General features: G+C 40.7%; 1 protein-coding gene and 1 long non-coding RNA gene across 5 annotated transcripts in view; one reads left to right on the forward strand and one right to left on the reverse strand.

Moving 5' to 3' along the window:
- LOC138395172 (uncharacterized) overlaps positions 1-7128 on the forward strand; it is a 32906-nt gene extending 25778 nt beyond the window's left edge. Inside the window, exon 3 of the long non-coding RNA XR_011235510.1 lies at positions 3760-7128. This is a non-coding gene — a long non-coding RNA (uncharacterized lncRNA). The remainder of the gene's footprint in view (positions 1-3759) is intronic.
- Positions 1297-19591, reverse strand: MPC1 (mitochondrial pyruvate carrier 1). Of its 4 annotated transcripts, none has more exons than XM_069487740.1 (5): positions 19384-19591; positions 6802-6805; positions 3528-3624; positions 2703-2785; positions 1297-1828 (listed from the first exon to the last, which is right to left on the reverse strand). In XM_069487740.1, the coding sequence occupies exons 1-4, from the start codon at positions 19452-19454 to the stop codon at positions 2745-2747; spliced, it is 213 nt and encodes a 70-aa protein (XP_069343841.1). In that variant the 5' UTR covers positions 19455-19591; the 3' UTR covers positions 1297-1828; positions 2703-2744. The 4 variants fall into 4 exon arrangements, with proteins under 4 accessions (XP_069343841.1, XP_069343839.1, XP_069343840.1 ...); XM_069487738.1 differs by having other exon boundaries at positions 2703-2835; positions 19384-19587; XM_069487739.1 differs by lacking the exon at positions 6802-6805 and adding an exon at positions 18106-18109 and having other exon boundaries at positions 2703-2835; positions 19384-19587.
- Positions 19592-21187: the final 1596 nt, after the last annotated feature.

The following is a 21187-nucleotide window of genomic DNA, read 5'->3' on the forward strand; positions in this document are numbered from 1 at the left end:
ATCTCCTGTAGTATCTGCTGCTTCCTCCCTGGCTCCGTAGGCTCCCAGCTGGGCTGACCCACAGGGTCTCCTCCTTTGGGACCCAGCAAGCCTTTCTGAGGGGGGTGTGGAAGCCCCCCTGCCCCTTACTCAGTACTGAAGGCTGGCAGGATGGGAGCTCTTCCAAGGTGACAAAGGAAGAGAAAGATCCAAAACCAACAACACCTGATGGTGGCCAACTCAGGAGGGATGAACTGTGAGGCTTCCAGCTGCTACGCTCAGTGTCTGTGAAGCTTGAATTTCTTACAAGCAGCATTGCTTGTATAATAAAGTAGCACAAGTTGTTTTAACGTAATTAGACCAATCTGTGGCTCTTTGTGCTAGTTCCTTTAACCAACCCCAACTCCACTTCAGGTGACTGGGAGAATGAGCCTGAGGGAGTCCTGGTCTGGCGGGACAGGAGCTCCGGGGCAGGTGTGGCGCCGTCCCTGCCAAGTACCAGGTGTCCACAGCTTCTGGACCGGTGCCCTCCTCTGTTAAGGTCCTGCCTGCGTCACAGCACTGTGGGAGGCTCAAGAAACAACACGTATGACAATGCTTTGTAAACCACAGCACCTTAAAAAGGAAATAAAAGTGACAGAATACAGATTCTCAGAGGGACCAGGGAGACAGAGAGGGTTGCTCCTCAGGAGTCCTGACCGCACCTGGCCGGCCCCAGCCTGCTCCCTGCAGCTGCCCTGCTGCCCGCGTCTGCTACTGCAGAGAATGGCAAACAGCTCAGGCTCAAGTGGGATGGATGTCTTCTAAAACCCTAACTTAACTGCATAATGCGCACTAAGAAGTCAGGCCTGCGTTCTCAGGATACAGTCATCTGGTCAGGTTTCTCTGGAAGTAGCTCCTACTTAATGGCTTTATCCGTTCCCTAGAGGTCGGCGTCCCCACCCGAGGGCCCAGTGCAGTGCTGGACCTGTGATCACCACGCAGGTCCCTGCGGCACGCGTCTCAGCTGTGGAAAACAGCACAATTCTTAGATCACCACAGAAATCGCCTACTTCAGCTTTTTACAGACAGGGCAGCGGAAGCTCAGAACACTTACATGACCGGCCTGCAGACAGCGACTGGGGGATTTTCTAACGTTTGCCCGTGAGAGGAGGAATACGTTCCGGATAGCTTCCAGAAGGAAGTGGCCTTCCAGCTCTGCGTTTCCGCCAGCCATCTTAATTTTCAAGGAGTTCCGTTTTTTACCTATAATTATCTTTTCAGATATATAGTTCTGTAGTTCCCTAGAAAATGTAGCAAGACCTTTAATCAGACTAATTTAACAAATATTTAAATCATTTATTGCCATTAAGTTACAGCATCTCAATATACACACTGCATGGAAATACACAGATAACATTTTTAAACACGGGATAAGAATTCAGGTATGTGGCCAGCTGTTGGTTGTCTTGTGGTCATTAAAGAAAAAACCAGGAATTCTGAGTCCTTAATTGCTGGTAGTTACAAATTTTGTTCTCTTCAGTTTTTCACTGAGTACATCTTAATAGATAATATACACATTACTGCAAATAAAACCATCATCAGAAATTATTAAATTAATTGCATATTTTGAGCTACTCTTTATGAAGAGAAGTAAAATATTCGGTAAGGCAGCGGAGAGTTGTTTTAGAGACTCTCAGCTATTTCTATAAAAATAGTATGGTTAGTAAAAATAGCATTCAGCATGTTTTCCTCAGCAAGACTATTTATGAGAATGGAATCTGTGACTCAGCAGCAGTGCTGGTAATGCTGTCCCTTCAAAAGCTTGTTCTTCATTTTCCATTGTTACGCAGATGCCTTTTTACTCATCCTGAAAATAAGCACAAAGAAAAATACAATGAGAAACAAAATTTCACTGCCAGCCTCAAAGGCTTCGGATGGCTTTATTTTTATTTTATTTTTTTTTGAGACAGAGTCTCACTTTGTTGCCCAGGCTAGAGTGAGTGCCATGGCGTCAGCCTAGCTCACAGCAACCTCAAACTCCTGGGCTTAAGTGATCCTACTGCCTCAGCCTCCCGAGTAGCTGGGACTACAGGCATGCACCACCATGCCCGGCTAATTTTTTCTATATAATTTTAGTTGTCCATATAATTTCTTTCTATTTTTAGTAGACATGGGGTCTCGCTCTTGCTCAGGCTGGTCTCGAACTCCTGACCTTGAGCTATCCACCTGCCTCGGCCTCCCAGAGTGCTAGGATTACAGGCATGAGCCACCGCGCCCGGCCTCGGATGGCTTTAAAAAGACAACTTCACGTAACATTTATTTCAACTTACAATTTTATGAGAACAGTAACACAGATTGAGTATCCCTTATCAGAAATGCTTAGGACCAGAAGTGTTTAGGATTTCACATTTCTTCAGACTTTGGAATATTTGCATTATACCAGTTGAGCATCCCTAATCCGAAAATCCAAAATGCTCCTATGAGTGTTTCCTTTGGGTGTCATGTTGGCACTCAGAAAGTTTCAGACTTTGGAGCATTTGAGATTTCAGATTTGGGATGCTGTCAGCCTGTATCCTATTTCATGTTAACGTTCATGTTTTAGTAAGTCCAGTTTCCCCAACTGCTAAAGCACATCTATTCATACTCACATACCAGTTTCCCAGTGTCCCTGAAGATAAGATCTTTTAGTTTCATTCTCCCCAGTTCCTCAGAACAAGATAATTAAATCGGGATCTGCTTACTCATGTCTCATAAGCCGTCCTCCCTGGATGAGCTGGGCCACCTCATTGGTTGCGTGGCAGGCAAAGAGCAGCCAGTTTCGAGGCTGCACTTTGTAGGCAAATCTCATGAATGTCAGAGAATAGCAACAGAGAGCTGCCAGAAACATCAAAGCAAAGAAAATCGACAATTTATAACACAGGAAACTTAAAGTTGATGGGTCCACAGAGATCAACAGTTTCATTGCCTTAATCAAAAAGAACCTCTTCGGCTAAAACCTTTGACAGGTGATACAAGTTATTGCTTAAATGTCTTTATGAATGGGAAGCTCATAAAATATTTTACTGTGATGTTAGGTATTTTTGTTATTTATTACTTAAACATTTGAGGAACATATTTGTGAGCAAGAGTAGGCTGAAATTAGTTCTAGCCACTTTTTCTGTCCCCTGGAGTTGTTTATAATCCACTATCTGAAAGAATTGCTATTCCCTCAACAACAGTTTTGTGTTCAAATATCAGGGTTTTAAGTAAATTTAATGATACTTTTTCCAAATAAAGTTCACAATGTAAAAATATGTTAGGCTGGCTACTGGAATGATTAAGATGACACATTCCCTAACTGGGTGTACTAAATCTGAAAGGCCAATGGAATGTTAACACTTCCTAGAAGTATTTCTGACTGATCTTGTTTCTTACTTACCATAGAGAGGTAACACTCTTCAATGCCATCATATTCTTTAATGTGACTTTCTAATAGTGATTGTAACATCTGGTGCTACAAACTTGAAATGCAGGCAGGACTCTAGTATGTTTAAAATCCTCCCAATTATCCGAATCTACATCCTTACCAAATGTCATCCGCCCACTGATAATCTCTGGAGACTTTTTCATGTCATTGATGGCAGCAATGGGAAGACCCCAGTTGGCTACTGGACCCCAGAAGTGCTACAAAAAAGTGAGAGGAGAGAAAGGAGGAAGAGAGGAAAATGTTTAGACGGAACTGTGAACAGCTACAGTTTTCCCTTATTTTAAACAATTGTGAAATGTGTGAAAACAAGTTTTCATGTTTACATCTTGCAGGTTTACTGGGTTGATGTGTGGATGGTTAAAATGAAGGCATTTGACTGTCCGGGTGTTTCATATGAATCATCAGGTCTCACGAGGCAAGCCGAGAGCTGGAAACGATTTGGTAGTTCACGAAGGTTCCACATTACAGCTAAGTAATCTCTGATTCTTCCATGTAGAGAATTTAAAAATAAGATTAACTTTTTACATAATTCACTCTTGCTATAATTTAAACCTGGTTAGAAATAGTCTCCATAATATAGTGTTTAAATCTATCAAAACTCCTTTCTTCAAATTTTCACTAAGATAGTTGTTAAGAATGCAGCTGGGTGAGGTGGTTCACACCTGTAATCCCTGCACTTTGGGAGGCCGAGGTGGGAGGATTGCTTGAGGCCAGGAGTTCAAAGACCAGCCTGGGCAATAGCGAGACCCAATCTCTACAAAATAAATAAATGAAGATTAGCCACACATGGTGGCGAGTGCTTGTAGTCTCAGCTACTTGGGAGACTAAGGCGGGAGGATCACTTGAGCCCAACAGTCTGAGGTTGCAGTGAACTATAATGACACCACTGCACTCTAGCCAGGGCAACAGAGCAAGACCCTGTCTCCAAAAAAAAAATAGATATATACAGTTGCTAATATAGTGGCTCTTAAAATGCAGACCCAAAATTAGATACTTTTTCTGAGAAAAGGAACTTAACAAGGAAAATTATTTTTTAGCTCCTATGAATTATCCTAGGATCACAGAACTTAGAAATCTACACTCAGGACCCCAGATACTAAGAAATTACGATTGGTATTTTTTGAAGTAGTAGCAAAAACATAAAGAAATGGAACAAAGTTTTTCATTCGACAGCTACAGCCATCCACAGAGACCAAAATGAAGCTGTCAGTGGCTAACAGGAGCCACATCCAATTTAGTTTCTGAGGCTGAAATGCAATAAGGCCAATGGCTTTTGTCCATTAAATTAAAAATTATTTCATTAACACAGAATTTGCAAATAAATCTTAAAATCTGAAAGAAACCGCATATTGTTGACTAAATGCCCCTTTTAGCTATCAGAACATTAACTAGGGAAAGTGGTCCCCCCTGGCCTTCTGCCTGTCATAGTGTTTAGGATAAATTCAGAGGGTAGAATACATTTCTAGACTTTGCTTTTCCGTTACTGACTAGAGGTTAAACTCCAAAAATTACCTAAGAAGTGGGAAACCAAGGAAAATACAAGAAAAATAAATGGGAATTACATTTGGCATAACATGAAAATATTTTGAAATGTTTGCTTTAACATGTTTAAATGTCAGCCACAGGCCCATGCTTTCAAAAACTATAAAATGTCAAACTTGCTCTATGGCCAGCATGGAAGTACTTCAGGGTTTAACATCTGAGTTATAAACTCTGTAAGTTAAGCACAGTTGGTTTAAAGAATCTTTGAGATTCTGAGCTGGGTAATTAGTCCTCTTGCATTCAGACTAGATACTATCTAGGATAACGCTGCAACCTTAATTTTTTATATTTAGATGAGGTATAGCCATTTTTCTCTTTTCCTTATTCCCCAGACCTTTGTAAGGGAGAGCACCTATCTCTCCCTTACCTACTTACTTCTTTTCCTACCTGTCCTGTTACTGGGTGTCACTTCATTTTTCAACTCTATTATCCCATAATGATCTTCCTTTTCCTCCTTTTTTGACCAGGCCTTTCTCCACTTGGTTTATTTTCATCTCCTTTTCCATTTACTCTCTTTCCACTGCTCTGCACTGCATGGTGGTCTTGCTGTCTACTCGATCATCATGGACTGGGGCTGTAACAGAGCCTGCAGAGCTATCAGCCGAGGCTCATCTACCACCAGGTGTGAATGTGTCTTCTCTCACAGCTGGGGCTGAAGTAGAAATAGACAGTGGCATAAATCTGAACCTTAAGTAGCCTTGGGGGATTCTGGCTCAGTGGTGGTGTTAAAAGTTTAAGTGTGATCAGTGTTAGTTTATTTGAAACACAAGTTAAGAACTATATGTACACTTAGGACTATAAGCATTGAGCTATGCTTAAAATACATTTCTTAAAAAGAATACAAAAAGGCTGGGCACGGTGGCTCACGCCTGTAATCCTAGCACTCTGGGAGGCCGAGGTGGGAGGATTGCTTGAGCTCAGGAGTTCGAGACCAGCCTGAGCAAGAGGGAGAGCCCGTCTCTACTAAAAAGTAGAAAGCAATTATCTGGACAGCTAAAAATATATGTAGAAAAAAAATTAGCCGGGCATGGTGGCACATGCCTATAGTCCCTGCTACTCAGGAGGCTGAGGCAGAAGGATCCCTTGAGCCCAGGAGTTTGAGGTTGCTGTGAGCTAGGCTGACGCCACGGCACTCTAGCCTGGGCAACGGAGCGAGATTCTGTCTCAAAAAAAAAAAAAAATACAAAAGGTAAAAATCATTTTAACACTAGTTTACTAAGATACCTAACCTTAGAAAAAGTTTATAGTTCATCCTTTTTATCTAGGACAAGATTCTAGTTCTCTCTTTCCTTTTTTGGAATAATGTTTGATCTATCCTGTCAGATATTCATCAGTTTTAAGAAAAATCAGAAATTTCATGATTAATACTCAAAAAGAGAAAATTAACATATTTTGGATTAAATGGAAAAATATTTTTACTCTATTATAATTCTAAATTTTGTCTAAAAGAAAGTTCAAACAGAAGCATGTAACACTATCTCCTTGTTTGGAAATCAAGCCACGGGAATGAGCTTCACTGTACAAAAAAAATCATCTCACCCTCTTTTCCCGTTTTCTCTCTTTTCATCAGTTGCAGGCTCTATAGTGACTGTTACCAACGACGTCATTATATGCTCCTTCCTAAAGCCAGAAGCAGGGGCAGCCGATGCCTGGTCGTCACAAGAGCTCACTGGGAGAACGGACAGCACAGAGGGTGCCCGGCACCCGCTGCCCACCGGGCGTGTGGCTGGGAGGCCCCCTCCAGCAAAGGGCGCCATGTCTGCTGTCCATACTCTGTTAACGCAGAAAGTCTGCAAAAGCCTGAAATGGATGGATACGAAGAATTTTCTTACCGTACTATTTTGTGAGGAGTCACCAAGGTTCAGACAGGGGAGACATGGAGGGAAAAAAAGAAGAAGAAAAAAAATCAGATGCTTTTAAAGAACTTGGTTCTATTAGGTTTCTTTAACCTCACACTTATATTGAAATTTCAGTAACAGGACCACAATTTTAGCAACACATTTTTTTTTCTTTTTTTAAAAAAAGATCAAGTGATATTTCTAATAACAATTTGACCTAATGGAATTAAATCTTAATTTTATGAAAAATAAGCTTAATCTTTAGAGCAGAGCTGTCCAATAGAAATATAATGCAAGCCAGAAATGTAAGCCACATATGTAATTTAAAAATTTTTAAAAGCCACAATAAGAAAAGTAAAAAGAAACCTTAGAAATTAGTTGTATTAATAGTTTATTATCCAATATATCAAAAATATTTTAATATGAACATATATTCAATAAAAATTATTAATTAGATCTGTTACATGATTTTTGGTACTAATTCCTTAAAATCTAGGGTGTATTTCACACTTACAGCACGTCTGAGTTTGAACCAGCCACATTTCAAGTGCTCAGTAGCCACCTGTGGCTTGTGGCTCTTAAACTGGACAGCACAGCTTGGAAGGAACTATTTGTTTGATGACAAGAGGGAGAGAACTTTGAGCTACTGGAAGAGTTACTGAAATAAAATAATAAAATCCTTTATAAATGCGTTTAAGTCCAAACAACTCTCCTGGTTGTTTTGACTTAGAGGTCACAGAGACTCTGCTGTATAGCATGAAAATAATTGTTGCTGGTGCTAGTAATATAGCAGTCCCCCCTCATCCTCAGGGATGCATTCCAAGATCACCAGTGGATGCCTGAAACCAGGGATAGTAACAAACCCTATATACACTATGTTTTTGTAAAACATACATACCTGTGATGAAGTTCAGCTTATAAATTAGGCACAGTAAGACATTAACAATAGCTAAGAATAAAATAGAACAATTATAGCCATGTACTATGATCAAAGTTAATGTGAATATGGTTTTTCTCTCAAAATACCATATTTTTCAAACCACAGTTGACTTCAAGTAACTAAAACTGTGGAAAGCAAAACCAAGAATAAGATGAGGGACTACTGTATACTTGAAATAGATTCTATTATGAACTATCTAAAGCCATAGAAAGAGCCTGTCTAATAAATGACATTACCAGAATTATATTTCACAGCAAGTACAAACTGACCACAGTGTTTCACAGCAGAGGGATTGGTGACCTTGCCGGATCAGAAAACACAGTCTAGCTAGAACTGTCACCTATAGCATCACTCTCCTTAAAATATCTTCCTTCAATATCTGAACACAGGCCATTTATGTAACTATAAATTACCAAGGGCACACTGTTTCCCTTTAAAAATATTTTAAAAGATGTAGTACTTACAATGTAAACTTTCAACTTGGATATAACTTAGTTTTCAATATAGGAAACTGTCTCCTTAAATCATACAATAGTTCAATTCTACCCTATTTTATAATAGGTGACCTTAGTATAGATAATAAAAATATGAGAATAAGGGAGAATTTCTGCCTTCATAGCCTGCACAATCTAAAAGTCCTACATGTGTATGATCACAGTGATTACTTCGCTTTAATAGTAGCTTGATGCCTGTAAAACAATTTGAGAATAAAGTCATTCATTCTAAGCATCCCTATTAAATATAAAACTCCACAACTCCATACCCTTCAATTCTATATCAGGGTTTTCTAAACATGAATCAACCACTCTGTCGAAAAATCTGAAAAACATATTTGTGTAGAGCCAAACTAGAAAAAAAGATGCCTACCAGTATGTATATTAGTATCTATTCCAAAGAAAGATAAATTTATAAGCTACATACAAACTGCAATTTGGGGACAGTAATGTAAAACTGTAGAAAATATCCTTGATTCTCTCTTTATTTGCTACACTGCCTTTATTTTCAGAAGCAAAAGAAACAAACAGTCATACAAGCTTTCTTGGGTTCACTTATGACCTTGAATTCTGTAAAACTGTATTTCCGGTTAAGAACAAACTGTATTTTCCAGTGAAGAACAAATTATTCTGTTTTTTTTTTTAAATAAACTTTATTTTTTGGAGCAATTTTAGATCCACAGCAAAATGAGCAGAAGTACAGAAATTTCCTATATACCCCCTCCCCACCACCCGAGACGTGCACTGACTCCCCCATTACCAACGTCCCCCACCACAGTGATACATTTGTCACAGTTGACCCTACGTCAACATATCATCACCACCCAAAGTCCACAGTCTGCATTAAGGTTCACTCTTGGTATTGTACATTCTGTGGGTTTGGACAGACATACAATGTCGTATATCCATCGTTATAGTGTCTTTTAGTAGTTTCAGTGCCCTAAAACATCCTCTGTGCTTCACCTATTCCTCCCTCCCCCAACCCCCACACTTTGGCAACCACTGATCTTTTTACAGTCTCCATAGTTGCGTTTTCCAGAATGCCACATAGTTGGAATCATGCAGTATGTAGCCTTTTCAGATTGGCTTTTCACTTAGTTATATGCATTTAAGTTTCCTCCATGTCTTTTCATGGTTTCATAACTCGTTTCATTTTAGTGCTGAATAATATTCCATTATCTGGATGTACCATTGTTTATTTTTCTATTCACCTACTGAAGGACATCTTTTTTGCTTCCAAATTTTGGCAATTATGAATAAAGCCTCTATAAACATCCGTGTGCAGGTTTTTTTGTGGACCCAAGTTTTTATCTCCTTTGGGTAAATACCATAGAGTGTGATTGCTGGATTATATGTTAAGAGTATGTTTATTTTTGTAAGAAAACGTCAAAATGTTTTCCAAAGTGACTGTACCATTTTGCATTCCCACCAGCAATGAATGAAAGTTCCTCATGCTCTGGGGCCAAGAATCCCTATTCAATAAATGGTGCTGGGAGAATTGGTTAGCCACTTGTAGAAGACTGAAACAGGACCCACAGCTTTCACCTCTCACAAAATTCAAATCACGGTGGATAACAGACTTCAACCTTAGATGTGAAACGATTAGAATTCTAGAAGAAAATATAGGAAAGACTCTTACAGACATTGGCCTAGGCAAAGAATTTATGAAGAAGACTCCTAAGGCAATCACAGCAACAACAAAAATAAATGAATGGGACTGATTAAATTAAAAAGCTTCTGCACAGCCAAAGAAACAGTCACGAGAATAAACAGACCACCTACAGAATGGGAAAAAATTTTTGCATACTACACATCAGATAAAGGACTGATAACAAGAATCTATTTAGAACTCAGGAAAATCAGCAAGAAAAAAATCAAACAACCCTATCAAAAAGTGGGCAAATGAATAGAAATTTCTCAACAGAAGATATAAGAATAGCTAACAAACATATGAAAAAATGCTCAACATCCCTAATCATCAGGGAAATGCAAATCAAAACCACAATGAGATATCACTTAACCCCAGTGAGAATGGCCCTTATCAAAAAATCCCAAAACAACACATGTTGGCGTGGGTGTGGAGAGACAGGAACACTAATACACTGCTGGTGGGACTGCAAACTAGTGCAACCCCTGTAGAAAGCATTATAGAGGTATCTTAAACAGATTCAAGTAGACCTGCCATTTGACCCAGCAATCCCATTATTGGGCATATACCCAAAGGAAAAAAGGTCATTCTATAACAAAGACACATGTACCCGAATGTTTATAGCAGCACAATTCACAATTGAAAAGAGGTGGAAACAACCCAAATGCCCATCAATACATGATTGGATTAGTAAGCTGTGGTATATGTATACCATGGAATATTACTCAGCTATAAGAAATAATGAAGATACGACATCTCTACGGTTCTCCTGGAGAGAGTTGGAACCCATTATATTAAGTGAAGTATCCCAAGAATGGAAAAACAAGCATCACATGTACTCACCAGAAAACTGGTTTCCCTGATCATCACCTAAATACACATCTGGGAAAGACACCAATCGGATATCAGACTGAGGTGGGGGGTGGGGGGAGGGGATGGGTGTATGCCCACATAGTGAGTGCATTGCGCACCGTTTGGGGAGTGGTCACGCTTGAAGGTGCTGACTCGGGAGGGGGGGATGGGGAAGGGAGGGATATATACCTACATGATGGGTGCAACGCGCACTGTCTGGGGAACGGACACGCCTGGAGCTTTGACTTGGGGAGACAGGCGGTACATGGGCAACGTATGTAACCTCAAATTCTGTATCCCCCATAATAAGATGAAATAAAAAAAAGAATGAAAGTTCCTGTTCCTCCATCCTCCACTAACATTTGATATTGTCAGCATTCTGCATTTTGTTCATTCTAATAGGTGTTTAGTGTGTCTGGTTGTTTTAATTTGCATTTCCCTGATGACATATGATGTGGAGCATCTTCTCATACGCTTATTTGCCATCTGTATATCTTCTTTGGCGAGGTATCTGTTAGGGTCTTTGGCCAATTTTTTTTTTTTTTTTTTTTTTTTTTGAGACAGAGTCTCGCTCTGTTGCCGGGGCTAGAGTGCTGTGGCATCAGCCTAGCTCACAGCAACCTCAAACACCTGGGCTCAAGCAATCCTCCTGCCTCAGCCTCCCAAGTAGCTGGGACTACAGGCATGTGTCACCATGCCCAGCTAATTTTTATTTTCTATATATATTTTTAGCTGTCCAAATCATTTCTTTCTATTTTTAGTAGAGATGGGGTCTCGCTCTTGCTCGGGCTGGTCTCGAACTCCTGACCTCAGTGATCCTCCCACCTCAGCTTCCCAGAGTGCTAGGATTACAGGCGTGAGCCACCGCAGCCAGCCCCATTAATTTTCAATTGAAGCAGCTTTGTGTACTTGGGATAAATTCCACTTGGTCATGATAAATTTTTTATACACTTTATACATTATTGGACTCAGTTTACTAGCATTTTGTTGAGGACTTCTGCATCTATGTTCATGAAAGATACTGGTCTGTAGTTTTCTTTTTTGTAATGTCTTTGTCTGATTTTGGTATTAGGATAACATTGACCTCATAGAATAAGTTAGAAAGTATTCCCTCTGCTTCTGCTTTCTGAAAGAGATTGTAGAGGATTGGTATCTTTCCTTTAACGTTTGGTAGAATTCACCAGTGAACCTATCTGGACTTGGCACTTTATGTTTCCAAAGATTATTAATTATTGATTCAATTTATTTAGTAGATAAAGGTCTAGTCAGATGGTCTATTTCTTCTTGTGTGAGTTTTAGTATATTGTCTCTTTCAAGGAATTGGTCCATTTCATCTCGGTTATCACAGAATTGTTCATAGTATTCCTTTATTATCCTTTTAATGTCCGTGGGATCTGTAGTGATCTCTTTTTTAAATTTCTGATATTAGTGATTTGTCTCCTCTTTTTTTCTTAATTAGTCTGGCTAGAAGCTTATGGATTTTATCGATCTTTTCAAAGAACCAGCTTTTGGTTTCATTGATTTTTCTCTACTGATTTCCTGTTTTCAATTTCATTGATTTCTGCTCTAATTTTTATTATAGTAGTCCCCTCCCCTTATCCACAGGGGGTATGTTCTAAGACCTCAGGTGGAAGCCTAAAACCACCGATAGTACTGTACCTTATTGCCCTCAATCAGATCATGTTTTTGTTCATGTCTTCTACCTGTAAGTTTAATCACTTTTCCATCTTAAGCACTTGTCATGCACTGTGGCTATAACCTCTGCAGTCTGAGGTATGACAGCAAAAGTATCATGAATTTCTTTTTTCTTTTCCACAATTACATGGATAGATGATTTGTTCTTACCATATATCTTAGCAACTTCAACATACAGTTTTTTTTTTCTTTCCTTATTAAGTTGAGAATTTTCACTTAAGGGAAACTTTATGGCTTCTCTTTGGCATATCCAAATTCCCAGCAACATTACTCTTGCACTTTGGGGCATTATTAAGTAAAATAAGGGTTACTTGAACAGAAGCAGTGCAGTACTGTGACAGTTGATCCCATAGTTGAGATAGCTACTAAGTGACTAATTACTGCATAGCATCTACCGTGTGGATATGTTGGATAAAGGGATGATTTACATCCTGGGAGGGACGAAGTGGGACAACATAAGGTTTCATCACGTTACTCAGAATGACAAGAAATTTAAAACCAGGCCAGGCGCGGTGGCTCATGCCTGTAATCCTAGCACTCTGGGAGGCCGAGGTGGGCGGATCGTTTGAGCTCAGGAGTTGGAGACCAGCCTGAGCAAGAGCGAGACCCCATCTCTACTAAAAATAGAAAGAAATTATATGGACAACTAAAAAAATATATAGAAAAAAAAAATTAGCCGGGCATGGTGGCGCATGCCTGTAATCCCAGCTACTCGGGAGGCTGAGGCAGGAGGATCGCTTGAGCCCAGGAGTTTGAGGTTGCTGTGAACTAGGCTGACACCACGGCACTCACTCTAGCCTGGGCAACAGAATGAGATTCTGTCTCAAAAAAAAAAAAAAAAAAAATTTTAAACCTATGATTTCTAGAATTTTCCATTTAATATTTTCAAACCATGGCTGACCATGGGAAACCAAAACTATGGATAAGGGGAGACTACTGTATTTCTTTTCTTCTGATTACCTTGACTTTTATTTGCTCTTCTTTTTTTAGTTTCCTAAGATAGAAGCTTAGATGATTGATTTTAATCAATGTCTAAGCGTGTGTGTGTGTGTGTGTGTGTGTGTGTGTAAAATTTTTATAGGAACTGGCTCATGCAACTCTTATAGAGGGTAATAAATCCCACAATATGCTGGAGAACCAGTGAAGATGGGCTCAGGGTTGCTGAGAGAGAACCAAGAGAGCTGTTTACCCCTGGGGAGCCACTGATGTAAACGCCAGAATCCAAAAGCTCAGAAACCTGGAGTTTTGATGCCTGAGGGCAGGACCAAATGGATGTCCCAGCTTCAGAAAAGAGAGCAAATTGGTCTTTTATCTGCCTTGCTGTCCGATTGGGGCGGTCAACAGATTGGATGATGTCCACCCACATTAGTGAGGGCAGATCTTTACTCAGTCTACCGATTCAAATGCTAATTTCTTCTAGAAACACCCTCATAGACACACCCAGAAATAATGTTTTACCAGCCATCTGGGTATCCATTAACCCAGTCAAACTGACACATAAAATTACCATCACAGATGTCTTCTTGGAGAACTAACCCCTTTATCATTATGTAATGCCCCTTCATCCCTGATAACTTGCCTTGCTCTGAAGCCTGCTCTGTTTGAAATTAGTATAGCTACCCCTGCCTTTTCTTGATTAGTGTTAGCATAGCATATCTTTCTCTGTCCATCTACTTTTAATCTGTCTTTATATTTAAAGTGGGTTTTTTTGTTTCTTGTAGACAATGTGTATTGGGTCTAATTTTTGATCCACTCCCACAATGTCTATCTTCCAGTTGGCACATTTAGTCCATTAACATCCAAAGTGATTATTGATATAGTTGGATTAATATCTACCATGTTTGTTTGTTTTCTATTTTTTGTCCTTGTTCTTTGTTCCTATTTTTGTTTTCTACTTTTTTTCTGCCTTTTGTGGTTTTAAATGAGCATTTTATGATTTCATTTTCTCTCTTTTCGTAGATCAGTTATAGTTTTTAAACTTTTTTAGTATTTTTTTTTTTTTTTAAAAATCCCACCTGCCTGTACAATCAGAACCTGAGACCTGCAGTTAATACTCCTACTTACGGTGTGTACTTTAAGAGTTAGTGTTTCTAGAAATGCAGTTTGAAAGAGTATATTAGTTACAGACAATAAAACAAGAAATAGAAAAAAAGGAAGGAAGGGTTCCAAGACTGAGAGACATTTTAAGCATAAATGGTATTTATTTACATTTCTTGTAGAGAGGTAAGAGCTACCCATCACTGTTCAGAGTCTGCGCTGGGAAACAAAAGCACTACCGCTCTCATCAGGAACTTCTGTTACTGCTTCAGTTACAAGTGGGAGGAAGCCAGGTGATGAAGGAAGATGACTGCCACTGCCACGGAATAAACTTTATCTTTGCTTCCCCCTTAATTGGGAATAGTGATCTGTTGGCTCAAGGTTTCCACAAAGCTCATCTTTATTTTCATAATGTCTGCTGGGCACCGCCAATCTCAGTCTCTTATTTTCCTAAAATTACTGACAGTAATGTTAACTTCCTCTGAAAGTACTGAGAGTAATTTAGGTAATGTATAATTTCTTTATATAGTACTAAAAGGATCCAACTGAGAGCCTTGTATAGTCTATTCATAACACTATTTAAAGTAAATTGGTGATGATTGTGAGTTATTCTAGATTGTAATTCTATAGTATGCAGAAAGTGCTCACCTGTGTTTCATTTATTCTCACCAAATTTTGCCTATTTTCTAGTTCATTAAAATGTAGGAGAGTTTAAATAATTAGAATGTGTGATATTCTCCTATATTTAGCTGGCCAAAACTAAACTGATGACAGTAAAGACCTCTGCGAATTGAAGTATTCAGCTATCAAGAGATTCTTATGACCAGTCCTGCTTTAACATTTATAGCTTCATTAAATGTCTGAAAGTCAATTATATGTCAGGGAAGTGCTCAAAGAGTCTAAGGACAGGCTGTGGAAGGAAGTATGGCACGAAAAAAGGGAGACATACACAGGAAAATGTGTGGAAAAAAAAATTTAAAATCTTCTTTTTAAAACCATTTCTGTGCATTACTATTTTCCTTTAAATCCTAAATTGACACTTCTGTTTTGGCTTCATAAGTTTGGTGTCCACAGGTTCTCAAGGTTTCCGTTTGGTTTAGATATCAGTTTTCTCATGCAGCAGGTGACGCGTTGGAGTATCTGATTTCTAAGGTCCCTTTCAACTCTAATAGTCCATAAATTTGGGAAAGATTCCCTTTTATTCGACTACAACTTCTCACCTGGGTAATAAGTAAAAATTCTTAAAGCTCTCGAAACCTGAAGTTAAAATTAACTTAGAACAGAATAGAATATTCTCAGTTAATTTGAGAGTATTCATTGCAACATCCCACTAACCTCAGATTTGTAAGCATGCTAAGTGATTGATTTTAAAGCACTATATGATCTAGGTGCTACTTAAAACATCCTTCCACATATATCCAAATACATATGTGTGTATCTGAATGTGTTTCCATTCACTTCTACTGTAATATGCAAACTTACAAGTAAGAGGAATAAATCTCTAAAATAGAAGTCTGCACAGCCCTTGATTTACTCAATCATTAAAATATATGTCCCACCTCAAAACTTATTTGCTCATTCTAATTTATTCTTCTCAACCAAAAATCCACGAGGGAGAATGTGAAGAGAGGAAGAGCAAAGAAGAGCTATCTTCTTTTATTCTGTCAAAAAGGTATGTGAGGATATAGATTCTTAAGAAAAAGATACTAGAACACCAGGAAGGTCTTGATTCAAGATCCTCATCAGGGTAAGTAAGACGAGATCTGTGAGAGAAGAGACAGAAGGCACCAAGAAAAGAGAGCCAGAAATCCAGAGGGTTAAACATGCAATATTGATTACAATAAAAATATCAATGGAACACTTACTTTTGTCAAGCGCTATGCTATGTCATTAAACAGCTACAAAAGCAAACAGCTAAATAATTTGCCCATGTTCACAGAGCTAGAAAGCAGCAGGGCTAGGCTTCAAATTTATCATTCACACCCATCACCCAGGTTTGGCAATTCCATCACCACAACTAACAAAGCTCTCGGTAATTAATAGTATTTAATGCTGGAATCATATTTAAATGACCCCTGCATTAAATCCCAAGATTGCCTTTTACAGCTGTTTTTTCATACCAGATCCAATCAAAGTCCACACATTGTCCTTGGTTCTTAGGTCTCCTAAATGAGAGCCTGCTCTCTTAACCCCTCTCAGTGAAAAGAAACCAACATTTAAAATACACTTGGAATCCACATACTTCAATCTTATTCATAAAATATGATTGAAAGAAATTTATAATCTGTGTGAAATATGATTGATTTTAAATTATTGCTAAGAAAACTCAACTATGTTTTGTTATGAAAATAAATTTTAAAATTCCAGAACAGCTTTAGTTTAGAAAACCTCTATAGCCCTTCAGTAGGCTATGAAAATAATGCAGACCTTCAGTGGACAGAGGGCTCAAAGTATGTACGAAAAGTTATTGACGAGGCGAGAAGAGGAAAATACAGAACTTTGCTTCCGATTGGAAGAAGAGTCATAACTAAATTTTCATTTTTATGTCTTATTCTCCTTTACCACAGGAAAGCAGGGCTATAAGCAAGAAGCGTGGAAGAACAAATAGGGAATAATTTCCTAGATAAGTTGTAGGAAGAAAGGTTCTCTTTCAGGGGGTAAAAACACTAAAATATCAATATAAAGTTTCTGCTCAGAGTTTCAATGCCTGACCTCAAACTGGCCCTGGTGTGAAATCCCACTGTTGCTGAGAATGGCAGGAGAACAAGTTCAGTTTAACATCTCACTTAATGCATTTACTTCTCAAATATAATTTCAGGTAGAAGTCTTAAAGCTTTGTAGCACAGTTAAGATTTTAACTTTCTCCATCACAGTAAACTTTTAAAAACATTTCTGCTTGTAAAAATAGAAAGAATGAATAATAATGTGTAATGATTTGGAGTTTCCAAGTATTTTCACATGTCTTATCCAATTTAATTTTCTTGACAACCCAACAAGATATGGCATTATCATTACACCTATTTTTATGGGCAACTAAATTCCACTGGGACTGACTTGCTTGGGATACCTTGATTGTAAGTCACTCTTCAGAATCCTAGTTTGGTGCCCTACCAGATAGCACTCTTTTGGGCAATGCAATTCTTTTCTTTTCCTTATTTAGTCAAAGTATAATTGAATTAAAGTCATACTGGAGAAATTATAAAAACATTAAAGCTTCATGAAGTTAATTTTATAAAAAAATGTTAGACGACATATTGAAGTGTTCTATTGATAAGTCTGGCTCTTGGAACCCCATCAAGTACAAGAAAATATAAATTTAGAAAATCAGGGCTAACTCTCTTTATTGAAAATATATTTAACAAATTCTTCCTATGTAATAGAACTATTCGGTAATCATTAGCATAATTTTTACATGGCTAAGGTGTAATAACTTTATTCCTAATTATATCATACAATGTTATCCTTAGTTGTACCTATTAGGAAAGCTTATCACACAAGTAGAAGACATTAGAAAAAAACTAAAGCAACATTAAAAGCCATAAAAACACTGCGAGGATTAAGAACATATCCTTAGATTACTACTTTGCTTAAATTTTTTCCACAAATTAATCTGATAAATTGTTGTGCTCCACAGTACTAAACATCTGTCTTAATTAATCCTAGTCCTCCTTAAGCACAGAAACGTCTTTTTTGGAAAGTTAGAAGTGAAGTTCCTGTTTCCAAGTTTACCATACTGCAGAGAATTATTTTTCTTACTCTACTGATCTGTAAAATTGTAAAAGTATTAGCAATAAAATTCAGGATTTAAAAAGCAATCCTTTTTTATTGCTAAAATCAAGTTGCAGTACTTTATACTATATCCTTCGGATGGTTACTTATTTCTCCTCAGCTTCCATCTCTTTACTGCTTTACTACGCTATCAACTATCGAAAAAAACACAGCCCTACACTCTAAAATTATACTCCTAAATAATTTAAAATTGTTCCAAAGTTAGATATTTTGAAATAAAAGCTGGCACCTCAAGATTAAAGGTGAAAATAGAGTATTTTCACATTTTTCAATCTTGAATGCCCTTTGTTTCTAACTGGAAAGAGTTAGTGGAAAATAGAACAGTAAGAAAGAGTATGCTCTTTGAGACACATCATTTTACTTTGGTTTGATAGAATTTCGTATGTAAAAACATTTTAAATTTTATTCCCTCCCAAGCTTAGACTTAAGGTCCTTAAAACGAGGACACTGGACTCGCGCGCTCCCGCTGTCACAGACGCGAGCTCGGGCACACCTGCAGCTCACGCTAACGCCGCGCCTGGGTAAATTCCACCGACGCCCCCACGCCCTCATCAGCGCCTACGCCTGGCGTTTCCCGACCGCACGCGCAAGGGCATTGCGTCCGCGCACCTGGACGCCCACCTGCCTGCAGGTGCAGCCAGTCGGAGTCCGTGCTCACCGCGACCCCCGACCGGCGACCCACTGCGGGGATCTGGCAGGAACCCGCCCGGAGGTGGCAGGGACTCCCCACTGTCACCACTGCCGGGAGCGGCGCCCACTGTCACCCCTGCCAGGAGGGACTCCCCACTGTCACCACTGCTGTGAGAAGCGCCCACTGTCACCTTTGCCGGGAGCGGCGCCCCACTGTCACCTCTGCCAGGAGGGACTCCCCACTGTCATTACTGCTGCGAGGAGCACCCACTGTCACCCGCTCTCTGCACCGTCCCCCCGCCCCCGGTGCGTGGTGGTCCGGGCGGGGTCCGGGTAGGGACCCCCATGAGCTCACCCTCCTGCCCCGGCCCGGGCCCACTCGCTGCCCGGGGCCACCGCGCCCTCGAGGCCGCCCTCGTCGCTGGCGACATCGGTCCCGGCCTCCCGGGCGCCCCTCCCGGGTCGAGGGTCCGGCTCGCGGCACTCGTCACCTCATGAGGTAGTCCCGGAAATCCTTGCTTCGGACATAGTCCGCCGCTTTCCGCACCAGCGCGCCAGCCATGGTTGTGTCGGACACCAGCTCCTCCTGGTCCTCGCTGTTGTCCCCGCTCCTCGGAGCCCAATGACAACCCGCCGACCCGGCGGCGGCGGACAGCGCGCTGCCCGGTAGAGCACCTCACGACACTCGGCCTCGCCTTATGGCCGCACCGCGCCGTCCGGCTCTCGGCCTATGAGAAGGCGCAGGACCGAAGGCAGCGGCGCGGATTGGCTGGTTTATGTAGCACACCTCCTTCCTGCCCCGCGGCGGCACGCGGAGGGCGGGGCCTGTTGCCGTAAAACGGCCAAGGCCCGGCGGGGATTGGCTGGCGGTTGCTAGGCACCCGCTGCCCGGGGCTCGCTCGGGCGTGGAGGTGACACTTCTCTGACCGGCAGTGCGGGGAGGCGGCTGTAGAGCGCCCGGCCGTGCTTGTCCGGGCGGTGGGGCCGGGCAAGGGTCCCTGTGGTGGGGCGGGCGGCGGGGCTGGCTGGGTTCCTGCGGCCGCCCTCAGCGCCCCCACCTGCTCAAGGGCACCTTGGCCGCGCAGCCGGTGCTCCCCGCTCCCACGTGGGCGGTCCGGGCCCACGAGCTCGGCCCGGCGCGTGTTTGGGGACAGCGAGTGCCGCAGCGGCCCCGCCCGCAGATCCCCGGGCCAGCACTTCCCCCGCACCGACCCCACCAGCGTGGCGGGGGACTCGAGGCCGCGCCTCGGCCACCTGCTGTGAGCTAGGAGGCCGCCTCCGCGGCACAGAGGACCAAAGCGCATAAAAATAGCACAATGCCTTAGTCACAGGGAAGTGTGATTGCCTACGTGTTGGAAATAAAGGTTATGTAAGTCCTACCGGTGCGCATAATGAAAGAAGGACCATCAGCACGGGACCCTCGCCCAGGAGCTCCAGCCGCAGCATGACTTTCAGATTATGCACCAAGGCAGAGAAAGGCTTTTGTGCTTCAGTCTTCCAAGTTGTTTCGTCTTCTTTTGTTTTTGATGTAGACGATTCAGTCATTTAAAATGCCCGTGGTGGACAGTAACTCTCTGACGCTGCTGGTGGGCAGATTGTATCAGAGTTAATAATGGACACGCCCTTTGACCCAGCAAGTCCATTTCTAGAGATATGTTAGGGTAGATAAGCAAGTTTGTGCAGTTTCATATGTACAGCATTGTTTTTAATATGGAGGGATTAGAAAGAGTTTACGTGTCCATCCATAGGGAGAGTTAAATAAATCATGGTGCATCCATTCACTGGTTTAGCATGCGGCAGTTAAGAAAGAATTAGGGAGTTCTTCTATACTGTAGAAGACATAGATACTATATGCTGATATGAAAGATCTTGAAGATTTATTTGCAAGAAAAAAGGTGCAGAGAGTAGTGTGTAAGCTACTCATTTGTGTGTAGGGGGACAAAGAAAATTTATAAATTAATGTTTGTAAAGATAATGGAGAAATGAGGTTAGCAGTAGTTGCCTCTAAGAACAGCTAGGAGAAGGGAGGGAGGGAAACAGCTTTTCATTGTATACTCTTGTTCCTTTTGAAGTTTGTACCATCAACATATGCTATCCAAAATAAATAGCACTAAAGAAGCAATGCCTTTAAGAATTAAAATAGCAGGACTTTGAATCAGATGCATTTTCTGTTAGGATCTGTGGTCTCTATTGGTCATACCTGGCCTTGATCTATGAAAGTGTATCTCTATACACAATATTGCAGTCCCGTAATAACACTAGGAAGGTTATTTTGTTCCACAGGTGCTTCATGAT

The sequence above is a fragment of the Eulemur rufifrons genome, chromosome 15 (assembly GCF_041146395.1).
Source record: "Eulemur rufifrons isolate Redbay chromosome 15, OSU_ERuf_1, whole genome shotgun sequence".
Classification (NCBI taxonomy): Eukaryota; Metazoa; Chordata; class Mammalia; order Primates; family Lemuridae; genus Eulemur; species Eulemur rufifrons.

What these genes read in the sequence shown, in the direction of transcription:
- MPC1 (XM_069487738.1), bottom strand. Translation starts at nt 19,454, where the DNA reads ATGGCTGGCGCGCTGGTGCGGAAAGCGGCGGACTATGTCCGAAGCAAG. An exon ending in CAGTGGGCGGATGACATTTG is followed by an intron (nt 2,836 to 3,527) that starts GTAAGGATGTAG and finishes TGTTTCTGGCAG; the next exon opens with CTCTCTGTTGCTATTCTCTG. An exon ending in GGACGGCTTATGAGACATGA is followed by an intron (nt 1,829 to 2,702) that starts GTAAGCAGATCC and finishes GCTTATTTTCAG; the next exon opens with GATGAGTAAAAAGGCATCTG.